The following is a 22986-nucleotide window of genomic DNA, read 5'->3' on the forward strand; positions in this document are numbered from 1 at the left end:
CTAGAGAGCCAGAAAAGACTGAGTTAATGAGCTAATCAGTTGAGGCTCCAAAGGCCAGGAGTAACTTAGAATGTCCAGATATCCCCTAGAGAAAGAAAAGTATCTGAGCACAGCCCGTGTCTTCATTGTGTCAACTGGATCATTCCATTGTAAGATTTACTTTAGCCTTGTTAAAAGGCCCAGCTTATTCTTTAACTTAACATATATGCTGTTTTTTCCTCCTCCTCCAGCCCCTAATGAAGTAATTTTGTAACCAGGCCAGGAGACAAGCATCATAATTAAGTTTTCAAAAAAGGCCCAGTTATAAACAGCATAGTAAGAACAGGAGGGATTCTACCTTAAGGCTAAGATTCCAGTTTAAAAACCAGGGAGTTAAGAAGTAAGATTCCTAACATATTCTTCAATAAACAGACAGTAACTCAACCCACCTTAAAGGAAGGCAAACAGTCTTAACTGACATATATGTCCCCAGAAAGAAATCCCTATCCTAGGGAGGAACCAGATCGATAAATTTCTTGTGTTAAGTTTATTTTGCAGAATTATCTGGAGGACTGGTAACAGGAGAAGAGACATGGTGTCTCTCATCAGAGATAAGCATCTTGAGACCACATGACAAGTCTATACCCTCTGGCCCTTTGTCACATTCCTGAAAAATCCTTAAAAGCCTATAACACCCCAGACCCCAAACCCTTAAGGGCGCCTCCTCCCTGAGGTGCCCACACGTGCCTTCTTTGAGCATGTCACTCTCTCTGTCCTACTTCAGATAAGCAGGGAGGGCCTGCCGAGAGCTCTGATCTGGGGCTTGCAAGTTCCCATCACCTGGTTGACAGGGACAGGACTGCAGCTGTACGATCATGCTCCTGAGTAGCCTGCCTGAAAATCTCTTTTCTTTGCCTTTGGGAATTTCTCAGAACATATTCTCACTCCATCCGTTGCTCTGCAGCTCCCCCAAATCCTGGGGTGGTAGGGACTTAGTTCCCACGCCCTGCAGATCCAAGCAGACACCTGGACGCCGGGTGACACTGGCTTCAGGAGTTGGCAGGAGATTATGCCCTTAGGCCGAGCAGCAGTTCAATGAGCTTCCCTTTCCTCCATTTTTCCTTCCTCTCTGCCTTTATCTGCCTTGACTCAGGCCCACTCCTCTCTTGGAGTGCATTCAACTTAAACTTTTACTCTGCTTCACTGGGGTGTCTCTGCCCTTCAGGTCTTTGTTGCTGTGGGGACAAGCATGGAGGAAAACAAAATCAACCCCCCTAACAAAATGATTAAGGGTACAACTAAATCAGATTTTTAAAAACTCAATCTTTGAGGCCAGAAATAAAATTTCTTCCTATTTTGGTAAGGCTCTACAGCAAGAATCAGGGTATCTTATTGACCCAAAGGCTTTTAAAAATCTGCAGTTGGGTGTTGATGAAGTCATTGAGTTGCATTTCCTAGAGAAAGGTCGGAACAAGAACCTATGCATGCCCTGTGTTCTTGTAATTCTACACAGAGTCTGAAGAAAGAACAGCCCAGAATTCCTTCCTGATTCACAATTCTCAGGCATGATGTCTAAAAGTAATCAGAGAAACAAAACATAGTCTTAACACAGCCTCTTCATCTTATATCTATGATGTGTTTTTTCTTTCTAAATTTTCATCTAAAAGCCTTGCTTGCATTTTTTTTGAAGCCCGTTGAGGAACTCTTAGAGCCGTCGTACCCCAAAGCTGCTGAGTCACCAGCCTGTGACAGTTAGCGGCTGCCCTGCCGAACCTGCCTCCTAAAGATAATGTAGATTATTAGTGGGCGGGATTCTGGGCCCAAGTAAGAGACTTTTTTTTGGTCTGTGCCACATAGTAATATTTCTCTCGTCTCTATCTGAATTTGACTTGACAATTCCATGTGAATTGCCTCTCTTTCTTTTTCTCTTTGTCTCTTTCGGACACATTTTATCTTGCCAGGTTCCTGACGTTTAGGGAAAGCGAACCCTATCTAAAGGAAACGTAAGTACAGAATTCTTTACAGTACAATTCGTTGCTAAGGAAAGTTGTTCTCTCGTGAGCCTCCTAGCCTACATTTGACTTGATTTACAGGAATTATTTCTTGGCTTTTAAGAAATAGAAGGGTTTAATTTTAATTCTCTTTTTGTGAATGTCTCACTTTAAACGATGACCTGGGGCTTATGACTCCATCCAGCGTGAAAACACAGCAATGTCCTGCTTACACGGGTTCACGTAGCAAACCCATGTCAGTCTTTAAGGAACAATTTAATTCTATAGCCAAACTAGTAAAGGCCACCTACAGAGTAACAATTACACTTGGGAGGAAGGACATAAAACTTTGTAGTAAATGTTCTGGCCGAGGTAAGAGGGGGGAAACTGCCAGTATCCACATGAACGCAGGTGGACCCTACGGAGATTTTGCAGGATATTGTCACAAATAGGTTGGATCACACCACAGGAGAGGGATATTTTATGTTGTTGAACACTACAACATTTTATATTGCAAAAGCCAATTACTGAGATGCTAATAATTTGAAATTTGTGATGATTGAATAGAAGATGTGCTTGAACTTTTAATTTTTTAGTGTTTGTCAATAAAGCAAATAAAATGAATTAAAAAAATGCGAGCTACATTTTTGAAGAAGAAAACATTTCCAAACTTCTGGGTGTGTCATTTGTCAAGTTTAGTAGAGCCGTTTTTAATTACTCATTAAATTAAGTTCAGAATGATCGACTCCTTTTTAGCCTTTGAAAGCAATAACATTACGTTTCTTTTTTGTCCATCTGCAGCTCTGTGATTTTGCTAATTTAAACTTGTCTTCCATCATTAGTCCAAATTCACTCCATTTATAGAACTTAGTAAATGTTGGCACAAATTTATGTGAAAAGTTGAAGAAGTGTTCTGAATAGTCAAGAATCACTAGCCCAAGTGGCAGCTGCATTGGTTAAAATTATGTAAATGTACTACAGCCCTTCTGACATACTTAAAGATACATGAACGTAAGTTCGACATAAATAAATGCCTTGGGTCCTACAGAAGGGGCAGCATACTGGAGATGTGAGAAGCAGCAATGGATCGGAGCTTTTTAACTTGCAGGCTATGGACAGAGGTGGGCCGAAGGTTCTGGAAACAGCAGAAGAGATCCAGCAGAGGCGTCAGGAGGTGTTGACCCGGTACCAGAAGTTCAAGGAGCTGGTTGCTGAGAGGGGTCAGAAGCTTGAAGAGTCCTATTACTACCAGGTTTTCAAACGAGATGCGGACGACCTGGGCAAGTGGATGGAGGAGAAAATCAAGATTGCAGGAGATAAGAGCTATGAAGACCCAACTGACATACAGGTCGCTCAGTTCCACTGACTGCCCCAGAACAGGCTCTGAGATCTCTGGGGAGGGAAACATCCTTGCAGTATAAGTGTACGTCTGCTCGACTGTAAGGGGCCGATGTAATAGAAAGATTAGACGGCCTGTAGTTCTGCCCTAAATAGGCCATACGTTCAACTCCTTAGGCCTCAGTGCCTTACTTACAAAGGAAACTCACTCTGGGTGGGATTCTATGAATGTGGTATTGATGTGAAGTGAAGCTGTGGGCAGATGAGTGACCGAGAGTTCAGACAATTTATGACACACTATGTGATTTCAGTGTTTCTGTGACATTAAGTATGGAATTGAGGTAAACAGACTTCAGTGTGTCTGAAAATGCTCTCCACTCTCCTCAGAAACATATGAGTTAATCACAGTTTTTCCTGGGTTTTCCCCGAATGGCTATTCACACCCCTTGTAAAGTCCAAATGAGCTGTCTTAGAAGAGGTTTGGTGGGAGCTCACATTCCTACTTGCAGCATGTGACATAGTCATGGCCAGACGGTCACATGCCAAACAGGGGCAGCTGATGTTGGACAGGAAGTACCTGTAACAAGAACAAAGTGGTATCTATTAAGTGAGTCAATTTATATGTGACAAGAATATAATCTGGCATGCAAAAACCTCTCAATTAAAAAAAGCCACTATTGTGATGATAATATCACCACAGAAGGAAACTGAGACATCAAAATATAGAACATTTACTGGAAATTCCTCAAAGGCAGTGGGGACAGGACAAAAAAACCCTCTATGGTTCCTGACTCTGAACCTGGAACCCTTTGAAAATCTGTGTGCAGTGGTTCCATTAGAGTGACCATTTCCTTTAGAATGTGATTCCTCCAGCTATGGTCGTAGGCTGTTCCTTAATCTAGGTTGTACACGGAAGTAAGAACAAAAGGACCTCCCTATGGTCCAGGGAAGCGAGGCTTCATGAGCCATAAACTCTGATTTTTAAACTTCAGGCAAAATATCAGAAGCATCGATCCTTTGAGGCAGAGGTGCAAGCAAAATCAGGGGCCATTCCTGAACTGGAGGAAATCAGGAAAATCCGATTTGCTGAGGAGCATTTTGAGGACACCAAGGTACACGTATGGCAGGGCTCTGTGAGAAATGTTTCTAATTGTTGATGACGTTATCGGAGTTTTAATTGATTAGCCCAGGTATAAACTTGGATGTATCTGACTGGGAACCAGGGTTCCCGCGCTCATCTCCTGCTGGGGTTGCGGCAGCACGAAAAATGATGGGATGTTTGTGTGTTTTTTGTGGTGGGGAGAAGAGCTATGCTATAAAAGCTGTCGTTGGATAGCATCACATTTTTCCTTACGCCACGGCAGGATAGTTTGACTCAGGTCAAGCCCACTTCAACCCAGTTCCACATTTCCCGTATGAACTGGCTTTCCAGTCCTTTCTAGATATTTCTTCTGACCTCAGAGTCCTTGTCCCCTAAACTCTTCAGACAAGGGATCCTCTCCATTTGAATCTTCTCTGAAATATTTCTACCTTTGTCTATGATACCTTGTTCTCTTCAAAGCCTCCATGCATCGAGTACTGTGGTAGTTCTCTAAATCCTCTCTTCCATTCATTTAGAAAAATTCTTAAAATCCCTTGCCTTCAGAAGATCTTCCCTGAGCACCGAAGACTGAAGACACCACCACTTTGGAACCCGTTTTTAATGTATCTGCTTTTTTCTGACTTAATTTATGTACTCTTTCAACATGTTTGTGTTCATACAGTCAATGCAGGATATCTTTTGGTATGAGTGGATTTTTTTTTTTTTTACTGTTGAAGCATTTTTTTAATGTCAAAACAAATTTGTGCTTCATATTTTAAAATGGGGACTAGTCTTTCCATATTTAGCCTATAAGTTCTAGCCCATTTGACTGTCAGCAAAATGTGGTCAAAGAACACAGACTTAGCAAGAATAGAACCTTCTTGGAAAGAAGACTGTGTTACAAGAAACTTTCAAAACCTCTTTACTGATATAAAATATAAATCACTTTGTGTTATTCACACCTTTGTGTGCCAACAATCTTCTCCATTAATTTAAACATTTGAGAAAATGTTTGAATTTCTCAATTCATGTCTGTCAGAACTACTGGCATCAGATTGTACCATGACCAGATTCACAGACAAATGTGGTCTATACACACTACCTGGAACAATGGGGTAGTTGAAAAAATACAGCATTCTTGAAGACAAAACATAAAAGATACCTTCAATTTTATAAGATATGTAATACATGATCTTCTAAGATAACATGGCATCAAAGCCCTCAACTGTATAGTCTCAAAATTCTCTATTGCCACTAATTTCCTTTATTATTTAGCAAAATTTTAGCTCCTATCCTTTCTGGCAAATAGGCTGTTTCCTCTGTGCCTTTGTCAATGCTTAGAACACCTTCTGCCCATCATCACCCTATAAGAATTCTATCAGTTCCTCAAAGTCCAGTGCACATAAGCTGTCTTACATGAACCTGTATTCTACCTTATCTTATAATTTGCAATCACTCCAACTTCTAAAACTCCAAAGCATTTAGGATTTCTTTTCTCTTATAGATCATATTTGGCTTGGTTTAATTGTTATTCCTGTAACTATTTCTTCCTTTAAATACTTGTTCAGCAATTAATGCACGAGTGAGTGGGGAGATACATTTTTACCCAGGTCCTTCTCTGCCTAAGTTCCTGAGCCTGGACCTGCTCTGCAGCAGGTCCTGTATCTAAGTGGTTTGGTCTCTCCCCCAAAGGCCCACGTGGAGGAGCTGCGCCGCCTGTGGGACCTGCTGATTGAGCTGACCCAGGAGAAGGGCAGCCTGCTCCTGCAGGTCCTGAGGTTCCAGGAGTACTTATGGGACTGTGAAGACATCTTGGAGTGGCTTCAAGACAAGGTATAGGACCACACAGTATGCATATAGGACTTCTCATCCCCTTGTCCCAGGCATCCTGAGCAGCTGCATTCAGGCTATTCATAAAGAGTCAAGGTATCTGTTTCTGGACTTGGTTCTGTGAAAGAAGGAGGAATTCCAGAAAAGATTTAGGGGTAATCGGGAGGTTATCAACATCAGTTGTACAAAAACTGCGCATTGGAACATGATCTGGGCTTGTCTCCCTTCTGCTTTCTGTGAGCCTTAACTCCTTTTTCTAGGTTTTTACTCTTACTATAGGTCCAGGCTAAGAGTACTGCCTGCCAGCTCTTTCCCTAATACTGATTTTTCTAACTACTTAAAGAAGAATGCTCTGGCTATGACTGAAGATTTATAGATTTATAGAAGCAAATGTTTAGCACAATGCTTTTGTATTCAGTGTGTTGAATTGAGTAGAATCGGGATGAATATATTTTTCATGTTCCAAAGCACAAAAGGGCGCCTCCGGGGACTTTGGCCAGCACTGTCCCTGGGCTTTCTGGAGGGTCACCCCAAGAGCACTGTCCCTGGGCCAGGGTGCCACCTCAGGAAGTATACTCCTGCTTCTGGTTCTTTCTCCAGGGGGGGTTCTCCCAAGGCCCCTTCTGAGTTATCCTGGAAACGCAGGCAAGTGGTTTGGACATTTGACCTGCAGGGTTTCCTAAACGTGTGCTGGTGACTCAACACACTGTTCTGTGTCTCCAGGAGGCTCTCGTGGTATCGGAGGACCAGGGTGAGGACTGGGAGCGCACAGAGTTTCTGTATAAGAAGTTTGAAGAATTCCAACAGGAACTGACGGCTCGAAAGGAGAAAGTGGATGCGGTGAACAAGTATGCCGATGAGACTGAGGTGAGCCGCAAAGGCCAATGCAGGGAAAGCGTTCCGATCTTCCAGAAGAACTTCCCGCTGTTGGTCGGTGGAACGTGAGGGATATAGGATGTTGCGAGAAAGCAGAGGGGTGATTGTTCCTGGAGCGGCATGCCCAGAGCAGTTGCTTCTCCTCCTGGAGTGTGTGAGAGCGTGTGTGCGTGTGTGCGTGAGTGTGTGCGTGCACGTATGTGTGTGCGTGTGTGTGTGCGTGCGCGTGTGTGTGCGCGCAGAGGAAGTAAATCCACAGTGAGGTAATTCCTGCACCATGCAGCACACCGGTCACTCGTGTTTATGCAGCACTCTTTCTGCACGGAGAAGAACCACAGCAAAGTAACAAAGAATGGAAAATAAAGGTGGGCTGTCAAAATACATATGATATCATTTTACATAGTTTCTTTTTGAATGTGGGGGAAAGGAAAAGAGTCAGATTTAACTTCATCTACTTAAGAAAATGCTGAAATGAGTTTTCAGTATCTGGACAGACAAAAATTCTCACTGTGGGAATTAGGAACTCTGGTTCTATGCAAGAAAACTGGGACGTCATTCTGATTTAATAGGTATTTAAAGGAACTAGGAATCCCAACATTTCACTACTGTGCTTTTCCGTTCATCATTTCATTAACACTGCAGGTCTATAACGGGAATGATTTTTTTGTGCTAATAGAACCAAGATTTCAGGATGGATGGGTACTGGAGGAGGGAAGACAAGCTGTCTCTCAATTTTTGTCCAGGCCACATTTCCAACAGTCCCTAAATTTCCTTCCTTTGCCACCTTCCTCTGGTTGCAGGGAAATTTTCCAGTTACCTATTCTGATCAACCAAATCACCACAGAAGTGAAAACAAGTATCTTATTTTTGGGGGATTCAGTGAGTCAGCCTCTCAACTGGGTAGTTCTTATTCCACGTGTTATTCTTAAGTGGCCACAGTTGTTCAGTGTCTCAGATGTTCATTTCTGTCACATTCCATTGGTCTGCAAACAACAGGCTAAGGCCAAGCCAGACTCAAAGGATAAGGAAATTGATTCCATCTCTTGAAAGGAGGACCTCATGGAAAAAGAATATGACCATGTTTTCTAACCTACCGAAGGATGAGTGAATCCAATCCGGAGTATATGCCCTGTTCTTTCAGAGTGGGGCCCACAGAGCTATGGTACAGAAGGACCACACACTCATGAAGGGGAGTGCAGACAATTCTGTCTGGAGAGGCTTTGGAATGGGGAATGGAGATGGGAAGAAATGGGGAGAGGAGGAGCTGGGAGACTTGGCAATGCAGCAACTATTAAAAATTTCCAAGTATCAGAATAGGCTTATGCTCCTAGCTTAATTTAGACTTCATACATTTCATTGCTTCAGATGGTTTTGAGAAAGTTATGAAACTTTCTGCAATATTAGATGTGTTTGCAAGTGTGTGTAATTCTGGAAAGAGGGAACTCTTATTAGATCCTCAAAGGTGTCAGGACCCCAAAAGAGTTAAGAACCACAGTGTTGCAATTTGGGAAATCTAAGTCATATTTCACAGAGGGACTTTTTTCTCCTTTCCCTTGGTTCCCAGGATTTTCAGAGGGGTTAGCAGACATCAACAAGGCAGAGATCTGAAAATAACATCATGTCTGGACCACCTGTTTTAGTAGGCTGGTCCAGTTCTGTGGGCAGAAGATATAATATCTGGCTGATTGGTTTTCTAGATTTTGGTAATGTGAAGCCTGTTAAAGCTAGGGAACAAGGCTAAGGTGAGGCCCAGCAGCTGGCTAAATGGTCATCCTCCATCGCTTACAAAGTATGCAACAGTGTAAAATGAAAAGTACTTAAATGATTTTTGCAACGATCTCCCCTTTGCATAACTCCAGTCTGGTTTCCTCCCACAGGATAACCACCCTCAGCTGCCCTTGATTAAGAAAAAGCAGGACGAGGTAAATGCAGCCTGGGCTGCTTTCTACAATCGGGCTTCCCAGCGATGGGAAACACTGTCCAAGGACGCAGACCTCCAGCGATTCAGAAGGTATGAATCTGGTCACCACATTACAGGAAACTCTGCAGTAGCACCATGTCCCCTGTGTCGGCGTCCGTCTACAGGCAGCAGTTAGCAGCCAGTACCTCAAGTCAAAGAAAGTCATGTGCTTGCCTTTAAGATAGCCAGGGAAAGGGTGGTTAAGAAAACGGTGACCCATTCTATTGCTAAGTTTGTGGCTACTGGAGCCCAGAGCAGTAACGGCGGCTCTGGTGAGTTAGGGATGGAAGCCCTATGGAGGCAAGGAAAGCAGGGAAAGGACAGGATGGGGGCGGAAGGTGGAGCTGGGAAGAAGATTCATGAAGCGCTGACCCAGATATGGGAGAGTATCCGGAGATTCTACCATCAAGACGCCTCCATCTCTACCACTTGATGGAATCCATTAAAAGCAAGACCTGGTTGAATTACTTTTTACTAGTGTGAGGAAGACGGTGATTGTGAAATGGGTGAACGAGGGTGGTTCTGCGGTGCCCTCTGTTTGCCCTGCGATGCGTTGCCCTGTTTTGCTGGAGCTCATGTGGATGTCTGGCAGGAATGTGACAGACACCGTCCAGTGGATCACAGAGACAGAGCCTCAACTCACCTCTGAGGACTATGGCAAAGACCTTGTTAGCTCCGAGGCACTACTGCACAATCACAGGGAACTTATGAAGACCATTCAAGTCATGGATGACAGGGTAAGCCACTGTTGGAGGAAAGGAGGGCCCCTTGAGCTGGAAGAGGCATTTGGTGGTCATTTTGCCTCCAAAGGATGCAGCAAATTCACTACATTAATGAAGAAGAAATTCTGTGGCCTTTGAGGTCACCTCCTCATGCTAGTTCATAATTTGTACATAAATCTTGGATGCCCCTTGTTTTTATTTAAATATACATATTAGTTTTCATACTTTTGTGTTTTTTTGTAATAAGTTTCATGATTAAAAAGCAAAGCAGATAACTTACAAGAATGGTTCCCCAAACTCCCTCCACACCCTGTGGTCAGAGAGTCTCTCCTTTCATCGAACTGCATTTTCTTCTGAATCCATTTTCCTTTTGTCCTTCATTCAGTAGATAAAGGAAGACATTTCTTCTTCCCCTTTTACAATAAACTCAGAGTCACTTAAAGCACATTACTAAACCCACTTGTGTGTTTTCGGAAAGCTGGAGATCCCCCGTTCCTACGCCTAGAGGAGTAGACAGAGGCACGCTAGAACTTGAAGCAAGCTTGTACTCACCCATGACTCCATCCTTACGTTCCCCCTCAAAATGTCAGCCACAGCTGAAAGTAGCTACTCCCTGGTATCGACTGTGGAGTCAGCCCACGGGAGGGTCCCCACTTGCTGTGTGCTAATCATTCCTCTGTCCCTGCATCCAGTTTCTAAAAACTGTTCCACCATTCCACTTTTTTAAATTCTTGCTCCTTTTTTATCTTCGTTTTTTCCCCCCAATAATGAATAATAAAACCCCATGATCTGATGAATAATGATAATGAGATCTTAAATCCTAGATAACAGCTGAGTATAGCTGAGTATAATGAAAGGACTGGCGGTAACATGTGCAGTTACCCCTATATCCACATTGTCCTAGTAACTGTGCTCCTCAGGAGTTAGGCTCAAAATGGTCTGGCACTACTGGAATTTTCTTGGCAGAAACATCTTTCTGATTCCCACAGTAATATTTATGGAAAGAATATAGAGGATAATGAAGGTCAGTCTTAGGTCTAAACCTTGCTCCTGACACCAGCTGAGTGACCTTGAGTAAATAAAACACTCTACCTCTCAGTTTTTCCCATAGGAGAATAAAAATTGTTTCTCCCTCAGTATTATTAAAGGAAGACACAAAACAAGAAAATGCATGTGAAGTGCTTAGCACAATGAAAGAAAAACAGTGCTTGGAAAAGTATTGCTAATGTAATGCTTAGTATTTAATATAAATAGATCAATATAAATGTATTCATAGGATTAGTTTGTTACATCCCCCCCATAGAACTTCCCAGGAGGCGTCCATATTTGGATTCCCCACTGTGTTTCTTTTTCTTCCCAAAGGTGAAGGACTTAGGCGTGGAGGCAGACAAGCTGAAGCTCTCCAGGCCTTCCGATGCCCCTGAGATCCAAACGATGGAAGAGGACCTGAACTCCAAGTGGGAGCACATATATGCCTTGGCTACCGGCAGATACAAAAAGCTAGAGGATTCTTATGGGTGAGAAATCCCTCCTTTCTATTGCTCTACCTATCTCGGCAGTGTCCGGGCAAAGCACCAAAGAAGTAATAAAAGTGTGAAAAGAGTGAAATAGTGAGGGACCTAGCCCTCCTGCCTGCTTAGTAGAAGCAACAGAAGTTTTAATTTGCCAAGAGAAGTTCTTAGCAGGCTGATAGAATAGGGGAGGCCTGACCCCTCCGCTCACCTGCACGCCTTCTATGTTCTGCTGCTTATACCGTTGTAGATGCTCTGAAGTGGCCCATGCAACTACAAAGGCGTCTGGATAAACATCAAAATCCTGGCCCGTGCTGAGGCACTGTAGTAGTTTCCAAGCTGAAGGGTATAAAAATAAATCTAGAATTATTTCCTGAACATGGATTACCTTGCCGAAATCTTGGATATCACTTCAGTAGTTAATTTTCATGGTTAGTCATCAAGTCACCAGAAAGCAGTGTTTATTTTATTGTCATGATTTAAAATCAAATGGTGAGCATTTAATTTTTTGAATAGGTAACCATTTTAGGGGGGTTTATTTTTATGAATAGGGTAAAGGGTAAACAACGACGCACGAAGGCTCCTAACCCTCATCTACTCCCCACTTCCACAAGGGGCCTCCTTTCATTTGTCTGTTATGTGCTTATTTGTTGGCCTCACCAGAAGTACTTTACTGCAGTTCAAGGGTCTCTGGGGTGGGGGCGAGCTTGTGATGTTGGAGATGGAATGCCCATTGCCCCATCACTCAGTGACACATGTACCCTAGGAATATACAACCTGGAGTGAAGGACTACAGCCTGTACCACTAAAGGACAGGAAGCGTAGGTTTAGGGTGAGGAGCACATCTTAACTCAACCCACCTCTAACTTCTTGTTCAAAGTCCATTTACATCTGGCTCCTCCCCCCTGCCCTTTCCCTTCCCTTTTCCCCCAGCTACCAGCTGTTCTTATCTGACTATGATGAGCTCTCAGGCTGGATGAGCGAGAAGACCGCTCTGATCAGCGCTGACGAGCTGCCCACAGATGTGGCTGGTGGGGAAGCCCTCCTCGACAGACATCAGCAGCATAAGGTAGAGGGGACGGGCGCCCCCAGCAGGAGGGAGGAGGAAGTGCCAAGAATGCCAGAAGGTTTCTTGCTGCATTTTAAGACATTTTGTCTTGTGGCCACAGAATGAGATTGACTCTTATGACGACCGATTCCAAACTGCTGATCATACTGGTCAAAGCCTGCTGGCTGCCAGTCATGAAGCCTCTGATGAAGTTCAGGAAAAGGTAATCAAACTTAACAGAGTTTGTGAGATTTCGATACATATTTGGCCCTTGCTTAACCTCATAGTGATATGATAATCTCTGAACAACAAGAAGTTAGAAGTCATAGAAACATCTTAATATGGATCCAAATTTTGCTCTGCTTCCTTCATGTATTGCTTTAGCTAAACTGAGTTATTTGAAATTCTCAGGGCATGAAGTGTGCTTCCTCACCTCTGATGCTTTATCTCATCAACCTGCCTAAGGCCATCAGCCTACCTGCTTGATCTGAAGCCTCCATACCACCTTGCCCTGTTGCATATGCTCTGTTCTATCACTCTCCCGTTATCATCTCTAGATTGTAAATTATTTAAGGACTGCACCTATTTATCTCTGGGTTCCATAATGTGCCTGGCACATAGATAGCTTTCTTCTCTCCTCAATACAACCTCAAATCAAACTGATTTTTCTATATCTGTATTTTTCAAATCTACATTGATCAGCAGGAAAGCTTTGAACAGTCCAAATTCCACTGAATGAAGAATCGGGTTTGCCATCATCCTAACCTGCGGGGTTGCAGAGCTCTCCTCAGCCACCTGACCCCAGAGAGGTTTTGCACCAGTCACAGAGTCACAGGAACCCCTGGGGATAATAATTAAATTAGGATTTGCAAGTTCTCTGCCTCTCATTAGATTCCAGGCACAGCCTCTGGTGCTGCATGGTGGGTCAGGTTGAGATGAACATATTTTGAGTTTACCCAGAACTCTATGGGAAAACTATAATACAAAATTTTATTTTTAACAATTTTCTGCCAAAGAAATAACAGGACCCTAAATCATTGACCACTTACCTATTATCCTAGGATTCTGAGAATCCACGCTGCCTCTTTGATGGAGTTAACATAGCAGCTGTGTTAATAAGCTGGAATTTCTTAGGCAGATGCTTGCACAGAAACATTGGCTTTTATGGACTTGAGAAGGTCACTTTTCTCCTTCCTTAAAGGCCTTATTTGCTTTCAAAGTAGAATGCAAACTTTGTCTAGTCATTTAAGTGATCGATGAACTTGAACTTTATCAAATGTCCACCTTTTTCAGACGCTGCACTTTTCTCCAGGGCACTTTGTCTGGCCTATTACGTGGGGTAATAACCTGCTTCTTGGGGTGTGTCCTCCACAGTCCTGCTCCCTCCGCCCCGCCCTTAAAATCTCTGTTTGGTACACCTCTTCCCATATTTCTACTCCCTGCTCCTTCCAATCAGAGGTGACCTTTCCTTCTTTATTTGTACATGTTAAGTGTGTTAAGTGGAATTTATCCCATTTCTCCTATGTTAAAGTTATTCACTCAGAAGTTGAGTAAGAGAAAAGCCCATTCCTTTCCTGTTTGCTTTGATATCCTTCAAAAGGCTTTGCATCTACCAGATGCTCAGTTAATGTGGGATAAAGCTGAGTAATTAAATATCTTCCTGGTACATTACCTCTTCCTTTCCAAAGATGACAACACTCGCCAACAATCGGGCTGCCCTGCTGGAGCTGTGGGACACACGCCAGCGACAGTATGAGCAGTGCTTGGACTTGCACCTCTTCTACCGTGACAGCGAGCAAGTGAACAGTTGGATGACTAGACAAGAGGTAACCGGAGGGGCTCAGGAAGCATCCAGGAACCATTTCTCCCACTCCTCATTTACCCCAGAACTATCATCGGCATCCTCACAACCACTCCTGTGGGCCGAAGCTTGTCCTGGGAACCAGAGGGTAGTCTGCAAGGAGAAGAAAAGATTGACTGTCTCTACGGCTCTTATAAATCCTTTATGGACAAATGCATATAAAAATACATAAATACATAGCAGAGAGGCCTTAACCTCAGTGGAACATAAGACAAAATGAGTATCAAATCGCTAACGGGTCAGGAAGAGAGATTGTGATGAGATTTCTTGGAGGAGGTGAAAGGTCCTCTGGAGCAGATCTGAGAGCTCAGAATAGGGCCTGGGAGAATTTGATGCGGACAGACAGACCCAGAGACAAAGGTGAAAAAGTCATATGGGAGGGTTGGGTAGGAAGTCTGAAGTCCCTGTTGTTCATGGTGAGTCTCTACCTGCTATCCTTCTTTGTGCCAATTCCCACCTGTTCTCCAGCCCCCGCACCTCCGTCCTTAGTCCTTGCTTCAGAGCTATTCCAGAGTGAACATTGCTCGCCAGTGGTGCAAGGCTGGGATGTGTCTTTCTGTCTTCTACAGGCCTTCCTGCAAAATCAGGACCTAGGAAACTCCTCAGCCAGTGCAAAAGCCCTTCTTCAGAAGCATGAGGAATTTGAGGAAGCCTTTACTACCCAGGAGGAGAAGATCACAGTAAGAAATGGGCCCTGATTTGGACATCGGCTTCATGCTTGTACACATCATCTCATACAGTACCCGTCCTTGGAATCACTCCTAAATATCGGACATAACACTAGGATTATTCTTAAAGGAGAAAACACACAGAAAAAAAATCAAACCCATTTTTTATCAGTACATTTTTTTATTCCACAAGGCTTACTTATAAAGCTTTTAAAGATTTCAAGCCATTTATAGTTTCTGGTGAAGTGCTTGTCTTATTTTTTTCCTCCAGTGTACATAGAAACTATTGGCTCCATATCTGATGTAGAATCATTACTTAAAGGTTTGAAATCTATTGTTCACTTTTCCCTTTCCAGTAATGTCTCCATTTAGTTTTCTCTAGAAAAACCTAGATATCTAGATATCTCAGCATTATCTGTTCTTTTCATGTATATCTTTAATTTTGTGTTTCTCATCTAATGCTGTTACAATTTTTCTGGGAAACTGAAGTTATAAGGTCACCCAAACTGGTCAATATATAAGCAGGGCTCAGAGAAGTGTGATGACTTTAGTGGTCTATGTACATGCTATGTGCCTTTGGCTGTCTCCAAGGATGGCACTGGCTTTGAACTCACACACGCAAGTCACCACCACCAGCAACAACAACAAAAATACAATTCTAAGTCCTCTCTGTTAATCTTCAGTCAATACGAAGCTTAATATAGCCCCTTGCCTACCCATGTGTCTGTTCTGTTGGTTCTTTTTGGTAAAAGCTAACAATGTAAAATAATGTATTGTTTTTAAAACACTGTGATTTATTTTAGATCATGTTCCTATTCTCAATCAGTTAATCCATGCTGACCTCTAGCAATTTTGGGAGTTCATTAATGAATATGTGTAAAAATTCACCTCTTCAATTTCTGACTCCTCTCCCCATGTGGCTAGAGATATAGAAGCAGATATAAAAATATATCATATATGATTGTTAGATAGACGATGGACTGGCTACTGGTCTTGGCTCTATCAACAGTTCTTCCTCTTGAAAATCTGAGCATAGATCAAATATTCACCTTGTAGTGACATCAAAATTCATTTACTGCAACCTAGGTTTTAAAATATTGCAGCACAGAGAGGGTAATTAACTCGCCTGATATATACATATTGAAATCCAATTTACAACAGAAATCAGAACTAGGACCTGGATCTTCTGATCCTGGAACTTGTCCCCTTCCCACAGTTAGCCAATGTGTGGCCACTTACTCAATGGCCACAGAGGGAAAACCACTCCATTTTTTTTTCAGACCTTGGACAAGACTGCTACCAAACTGATTGACGATAAACATTACGATTCAGAGAAGATCGCTGCTATCCGGGAGAAGGTATGTCCAAGGTCCCAGATGTGCTTCTGCCCGCCTGTGCTGTGGGGCCAGGGAAAGTGCTGGTGACATGGTGAGCAAGGTAAGTGGTGAATCTCCCGTGTCCACATCTGGTTTCACTGACAATGAGATTGTTTGTGGTATTTGCAGCTGCTGACACGGCGGGATGCCCTATGTGACAGCGCAGCCGCTCGACACAAATTGCTGGAGGAGTCACTGCTTTTGCAGAAATTTTTGGAGTACTCAGATGACCTAAAGAACTGGATCAGCAAGAAGAAAAAACTGGCAGATGATGAAGATTACAAGGTAGGCAGGATTTTCATACCCTGGACATATTCATCAGGACTTAAGTTTCATGGAATTAGAGTCTTAGAGCTGAAAGGACAATCACATTCAGCTCAGGAGCCCCATTTCATAGATGAGAAGACAGAGTCTCAGAGAAGGGCGATAGCTCCCCCAAGGCTATAGAGCTAGTTAAAAGCCAAGAATCCAGTCTCTGGCTTTCCTATACCCTGGGACTCCTGCCCCCTTTCTCTGCCCAACTTCCAGTGGTCCTTAACAGAACGGGGGGAGGAGGGCACTGCTCCTTGACTATCTGCTGCTTGTCCCTTGATCATCTCTTCTCCCCTCTGTACCTTTGTAGTAGGAAAGCAGCCTGTCTCATCACAGTGTACATTCAAATTTACTGAAAACTGCTGGGAACTTGAAAGTAACCTATGGGTTTGGTGTAATCTAGACAAACAGTTTTGTAGTTGGAAGGGACCAACTTCTTATTTCATAGAAGAGGAAACCAGGAATTCAAACTGGACAGTGAATTACCCAAACTTGTCCAGTTATTTACAGGCAGTGTAACATAAGCATTAGAAGCATGAATTTTGGAGAAAATGAACCTGGGTCTGAATTCTCTTCCTCCCCTGTTTTAGTTTATGTGATGTTGGAAAGTTCCTGAGCTTTCTCTGAGCCATAGATTTCTCTACCTTGGGGTTTTGTAAGACACATATTTTTCACTCACAAATATTATATAATATAAACTATTACACACACACACACACACATATATACTCATAAACTTTCACATTTATAACCAGGGTTAAATTAGTCTGTTCACAATACTGTATTTACTTTCCTAAATGTCATTTAGTCTGAAATGCATACCTCTGATCCTTTTGTTCTTACATCTTTATAGAACAGTGAACATTTTATCTGTACCTTTCAGTCTGTGAAGCTTGGTAATATGCATTTGTATTGTTGAAGGAGTTATGGTTTCAGTATGTAGGATAAACACATCTTCTCTAATTGGAGCAATTGGATGGATGGTTCATGTATCAAGACAGGCATGGAAAACATTTTCATGTTTCATGACAGCTCATATTGACTGTTAACACTTCCATGGGGTGTCATATCCAAGATGATCTTCAGGAAATATCTAGGTTTTGTAGAAACCTATTGATTAACCAGGCACTAATGAGCCGTATTTGCCATGGGTATAGAAGGATGGATTGGCCAAAGGCGTTTCCTAGGCATGCTCTGGTTCTGTATGTGGACTAGAATGGTTCCCTTTTGTTTCCTCTTTTTTATAGCTCTAATGAGAAATAACCCCATTCTCAAAATTTCTGCCCCTCATTCTTCAAGTAATAGTTTCCTTTTATTTTTTTGTTTGTTTTGTCTCAGGATATACAGAACTTGAAAAGCCAGGTTGAAAAGCAGCAAGGCTTTGAAAAGGAATTGGAAGAGAATAAAATCCTGCTCCAGAAACTTGAAAAAATGGGCCAGGAGATGATTGAGCGTGACCACTACGCCTCAGACAAAGTGGCCGCTCGTTTGAATGAGATCACCCGCCTCTGGAAGGAGTTGATGGAGGCTGCAGAGAAGAAAGGTTAGGAGCAGAGGTCTTGGGGGTCGGCTAATTCCTCAATTCTGACACCACCACTTTTATCTTTACCACCTTGAATTTACCTGGTGCCCTCTCTGAGAAGGTCATTTGCTTCCTCTATTATTCAAGAAGTTTCTGAAATCCAACCTTAATTTATCATACTATATATTTACACAATATTATATTTTCTTCACATATATAGTTTTTTTAAGTGAAATTTCTTCCATTTTCTTCACTTGTCTCTCACTTTTTTGTTTTCTCTTGAATAAATATTCAGGAACCATGAATTCAGTATTGGCTATGTGCCTAAAAATTAGTGTTCTTACGTTAGGTTTTACTTGTTTTGGTTCTATAGCCAAGACAAAATATTATAACCCAAGTTATTAAATTACACATTAAAAGATTGTCAGTGCCCCTGTAATGTTTCTATATTTTATTCTTATTGCTTTTACACCTATCCAAGAGTGTTCAGCTCTGCTGTGAGCTCTTAAAACATTTCCACATGCCTGCTTGAATACTCTCTCCCTATATTTAACCTCACCCTTACTTTGAAAAATTAATCTATTGCCATAATCAACACAAATAATGAGTTCCTCTGTCAATATCCCCTTTGTTGTGAACATCAACTGTAGACATGAGCGCCTTCATTATAGAAGAGATACATCATACTGATACTGTGGATGTCATCCTGATTTTTTGCTTAGGAAAAACAATCTAACTTGACTGTAACAATAAGAAGTCACTGACTGTCACTCCCCATCACCAGGAGACACAGTAATTGCCTTGCAGAAATAATGGAAATAATTGCTACAAGGTCATGAAAGAAAGAATGTAACTGAGGACAGTGTGGGTAGTCAAGACTGGAGGAGGAAATTGTGGGGAATGGTTTGTGATGAAAGGAAGGCAGTAAAGGGAATGAGCAATGTTCTGAAAAAGATATTTACAAAAGGACACTTCAGCATTTCAAACTGTGCCAACCCCAAGTTTTATACTTAGAAAATGCAGTTTGGGTTTGAATCCCTTTGAAAAGGAGGCCTCAAAAGACAGTAACAAACAACATGTGCAAATACCCCAGATGTTTAAAATCTAGCACAGCAGTGCTACCTCATCAGGGAAAAAATCTTTTTGTTAATCTTCGCTTTGAGAACAGTGCTGTGTTCAGAAACAACATCTGAATTCTACAAACTTAAGGTGATTTCTTGTACAATCACATGAGGCAATTATATTTTTTTCTCATTGACTATCAAAATATCATATTGCTCCTTAAACTGATGGCAGTTATACTGCTGGGCAATGAAGAAAAGGTATGGCACCTGTCTTATTCTTAATGTCTTCTCCTAGGGTCTGAGTTACAAGAAGCTAACAAGAAGCTGCAATTTGAACATAATGCAGAAGACCTGAAATGCTGGCTGGAGGAGGCAGAGAGGCAGGCGGCCTCTAAGGATTATGGGAGAGGCCTAGCGGATGTACAGAATCTACTCAAGAAACACAACCTCCTGGAGTCGGCTGTGGCTTCCCGTCAGGTGTGTGTGGCTGGCTCTGTAGGCCCAAGCACTTGTGTATGTCCTGAACCTACTCATGATAAGTAGTTATCATTAAAAGAGAAATTAAGAAACCGAAGCTAAAAATGCCAAAGATTCCAAAAATGTTAGTACATTAGCTGCCTTTTCCATTTTCTGTAACCCAGCCATTCTCCTGGGTGCCTGCTGTCTTTTGCCAAACCCCACGGCAGGTATGAGCTTTTACTGACACTTCTGCACGTGTCCCTGTGCTCTTCATCCAGACACGCGGGTTTTTACTTTGGCTTTCACTTGCTGGTTATGTGATCCTTGGTGTGTCTTTTCAGCTTTTCACACTTTCTATCTAATAAGAGTTTGGATAAAGTTGCCTCTTCCTGTTCTAACATCCAAAGCTTGAAAATATCTTCAATCCTACCTAATTTTTTTTAGTTAAGAAAATTGACTCATAGAAGTAAAGTGACTTCTGTGATGTCACAGAAAAAAATTAACAAAAGGCCAGGATTATGATGCCCTCAGCTTCAGAGTTCATCCTTCTGACAACCCACCAGACTGTTATTTAAAATAAATCCGCCCAATAACTTTCTAGAATATAGACACTGCATGTGTGTTTCTGGAGAGCTTGGTGGGCCTCCACTACCAGCTGACACAATTTCTCATCTGAGGAATCCTAGCTTATATTTGAAAATGATTGTGCTGTCCCTCACAAAGTCCCATTGATCTGCCTTTTGTTAAAATACACTTTGATGATGTCTGTTCTTTGGGATAAATGAGAAAGAGAATAATCTACAAAAATCAGAAAAAAAAAACCCACATTCACTTACATAGCTCTAAGGATGATTTGATGGAGTTTGAAATAAACTAAAAGGCTGGTGTTAAGAAATACATGTTAAGACGGTTTTGAAATCTACATGGAGAGAGAGTCTGGAGCACATAGGGAGGGAAAAGATAAGAGTTGATGAAAAGGAAACAAAAACTACAAAGAAGAAGAATAGCATGTGGAAACACATAATAAATAGGAGTATGTGACCCTATTTGGGAAAACTAGGGCATCCGATCACCAGGAATTGGTTCTTCTAGTTGAAGTAGAGGTTGAGATATACTGCTTGCCAAAGACATTTTAGATACGTAATATGAAATTTGGTAAAATTCTTAAATATCTCTTAGCCCAAAGTCCTCTTTATATAGATGTGGAAACTGATATCAAAACAGGTGAAAGAGCTTTCCTAAGGCCAAGTGGCGATTGACTGGCAGCCAAGAAAAGAAGTCAAGGTTTCTACCTCCTTGGTCTGGGGCATCTTGCACTCCACTGGAGGTTTCCAGATTATAGAGTTGCATCCACAGTAATGACGACAATAATGTTTTAAAATCACTTTATTACTCTATGATGTTTTCCAAAGTTAAAGTGTGCTTAGAGATGAGAACAGCTGGCTAGTGAGAGATTTTAATTTTAATTCCTTATGAAGAAGTGAGTATATGTTTAAGAAGATATTTATGGTCCATGGTTTGTTCCAAATTGAGAAGAGAAAGATCACACCCATCATAGGTTGAACACTGGACGGCAAAATAGAATAAGTAAACCAGTGCTTGCTGTTCAGCTATCTCTTGAACTTATCCTAGGAACCATCCCTCCCCACCCCAGCAGACTGAACAAGCCAAGACACACAAAGCCTGTGGACTGTGCTTCTGCCAGGCCAGTTATAGTTGATCACACTAATAAAGATGGAATGCATCTCTTGTATCTAATTTACCATATAAGGATATGACTAAAATTTTATTTCTAGGGAGATTATTCAAGTTCTTATTTCCATATTCCTCTTTTCTCAAATAGAACTCAGACAGGAGACTGTGATTTATTCAAATGCACACAGCTAGGTAGTGGCCGAGGCAATGCCTTTGCACTTCTCTGGAAGTCTGAGGTTCTGACACTTGCTCTTGTATCACATTTTATCTCATAGGCATCGTTCCTGCTCCACAACAAACTTAGGCATCAGAAGTTTCTGTGTTTTTTACAATAGCTTTTTTTACAATAGTTTGTTACATTGTAAAGAGAGAGAAAGAGCATCAAAAGGGAATTGAGAAAAAGCCTCCCACTGTTTCCCTAGGGGCCACAACTTATTAATATTCCCAAACAATCAGGATCTGTAGTTCTGCTCTCTCTGATTTCCTTGACATGATCTATCAATATTTTGTCTTTCTGAAATATGGTTTAAGAACCACTTCCCTATAAAGAGCTATTAGGTAGATGAAGTGGTCATTGATTTAGCAATCTCGCCCACCCTATTTAACTAATTTTATTAGAAAGCCTAACACAATATATACGGGAACTAATTCTCGCCATCCCACCCTCTCTCCAGCCCCTACACCAAGCTCTTATCCCTTTGTACTAAATGATGGGATTTCCTGACATCCATTCCGTGTCTCCCTCAGGATCAGGTGGACATGCTCACAGACCTGGCAGCACACTTTGAAGAGATAGGCCTTCCTGATGCTGGGGACATACGGTCGAGACAGCAGTCACTGGTGTCCCAGTTTGAAGCCCTGAAAGAACCACTGGCCACCCGGAAGAAGATGCTCATTGACTTCCTTCTCCTGTACCAGATCTGCAGAAACACAGAGGATGAGGAGGCCTGGATCCAAGAGACCGAGCCTTCCGTAGCCTCCACCTACCTTGGTCAGTGCAGCCTGAGCAGGCGGTGCCGTAAGAAGACCAAGTCTACAACTTGGGAGATGGGGGACTCAGTAGTGAGGGAGGACACTACAAAGTCTGTTCTCAGCTCTTTCTCCTCATTCATAAAAATTTTTTCCGTCTTTCATAAAAATATATTTTAAAATTCATACTGAGAAGTTTATCTCCTAAAACCAGAGATGAATAATGCCATGAACTTAAGGCCTCTGGGAAGACCCAGAGGCCTCAGCTTTCTGTTACTTGCTCTGACTTAAGTTATACAAGGTTCTTGGCTGAGTAGTTATGGTTAGTGTTTGAGGTACCAACTGTTTTTGTCTATATTGTTGGAGGCTCCCTTTTATAACTGTTTGAGCTCTGACAAGGATAAAAGTGGGTTTAAAGGGAACATCTGTTATTATTTCTCTGTGTAGGCAAGGACCTGATTGCCTCCAAGAATCTCCTGAACAGACACGAAGTCATCCAGGCTGACATTGCCAGCCATGAGTCATACATTCAAACAATCACGGACAAGGGAAACCGAATGGTAGATGACAGTACGTATGATTCTGTTTGGGTTGGCCACGCATCACTATGCCAAACTTATGAGAAGATGTTTGTTCCATTTTAGGGAATTTAAAGATATATGATCCACCCTCCCATCCAATGCTAGAATTCCCCTTGGGCATTCTGACAGATACAATGACTAAA

General features: G+C 42.1%; 1 protein-coding gene across 1 annotated transcript in view; it reads left to right on the top strand.

Annotated features, from left to right (window-relative positions):
• The first annotated feature begins 3081 nt into the window (after positions 1-3081).
• The window catches only part of SPTA1 (spectrin alpha, erythrocytic 1), a 66525-nt gene continuing 46620 nt past the window's right edge, over positions 3082-22986 (top strand). The window contains exons 1-17 of the mRNA XM_036922920.2: positions 3082-3318; positions 4301-4420; positions 6082-6222; positions 6943-7086; positions 8973-9106; positions 9648-9792; positions 11140-11294; positions 12222-12357; positions 12458-12559; positions 14025-14162; positions 14767-14877; positions 16146-16223; positions 16371-16526; positions 17892-18096; positions 19435-19616; positions 22041-22284; positions 22710-22832. Coding sequence (XP_036778815.2) covers positions 3082-3318; positions 4301-4420; positions 6082-6222; positions 6943-7086; positions 8973-9106; positions 9648-9792; positions 11140-11294; positions 12222-12357; positions 12458-12559; positions 14025-14162; positions 14767-14877; positions 16146-16223; positions 16371-16526; positions 17892-18096; positions 19435-19616; positions 22041-22284; positions 22710-22832 — 2551 coding nt within the window. The remainder of the gene's footprint in view (positions 3319-4300; positions 4421-6081; positions 6223-6942; positions 7087-8972; positions 9107-9647; positions 9793-11139; positions 11295-12221; positions 12358-12457; positions 12560-14024; positions 14163-14766; positions 14878-16145; positions 16224-16370; positions 16527-17891; positions 18097-19434; positions 19617-22040; positions 22285-22709; positions 22833-22986) is intronic.

Source organism: Manis pentadactyla, chromosome 19, assembly GCF_030020395.1.
Source record: "Manis pentadactyla isolate mManPen7 chromosome 19, mManPen7.hap1, whole genome shotgun sequence".
Lineage (NCBI taxonomy): Eukaryota > Metazoa > Chordata > Mammalia > Pholidota > Manidae > Manis > Manis pentadactyla.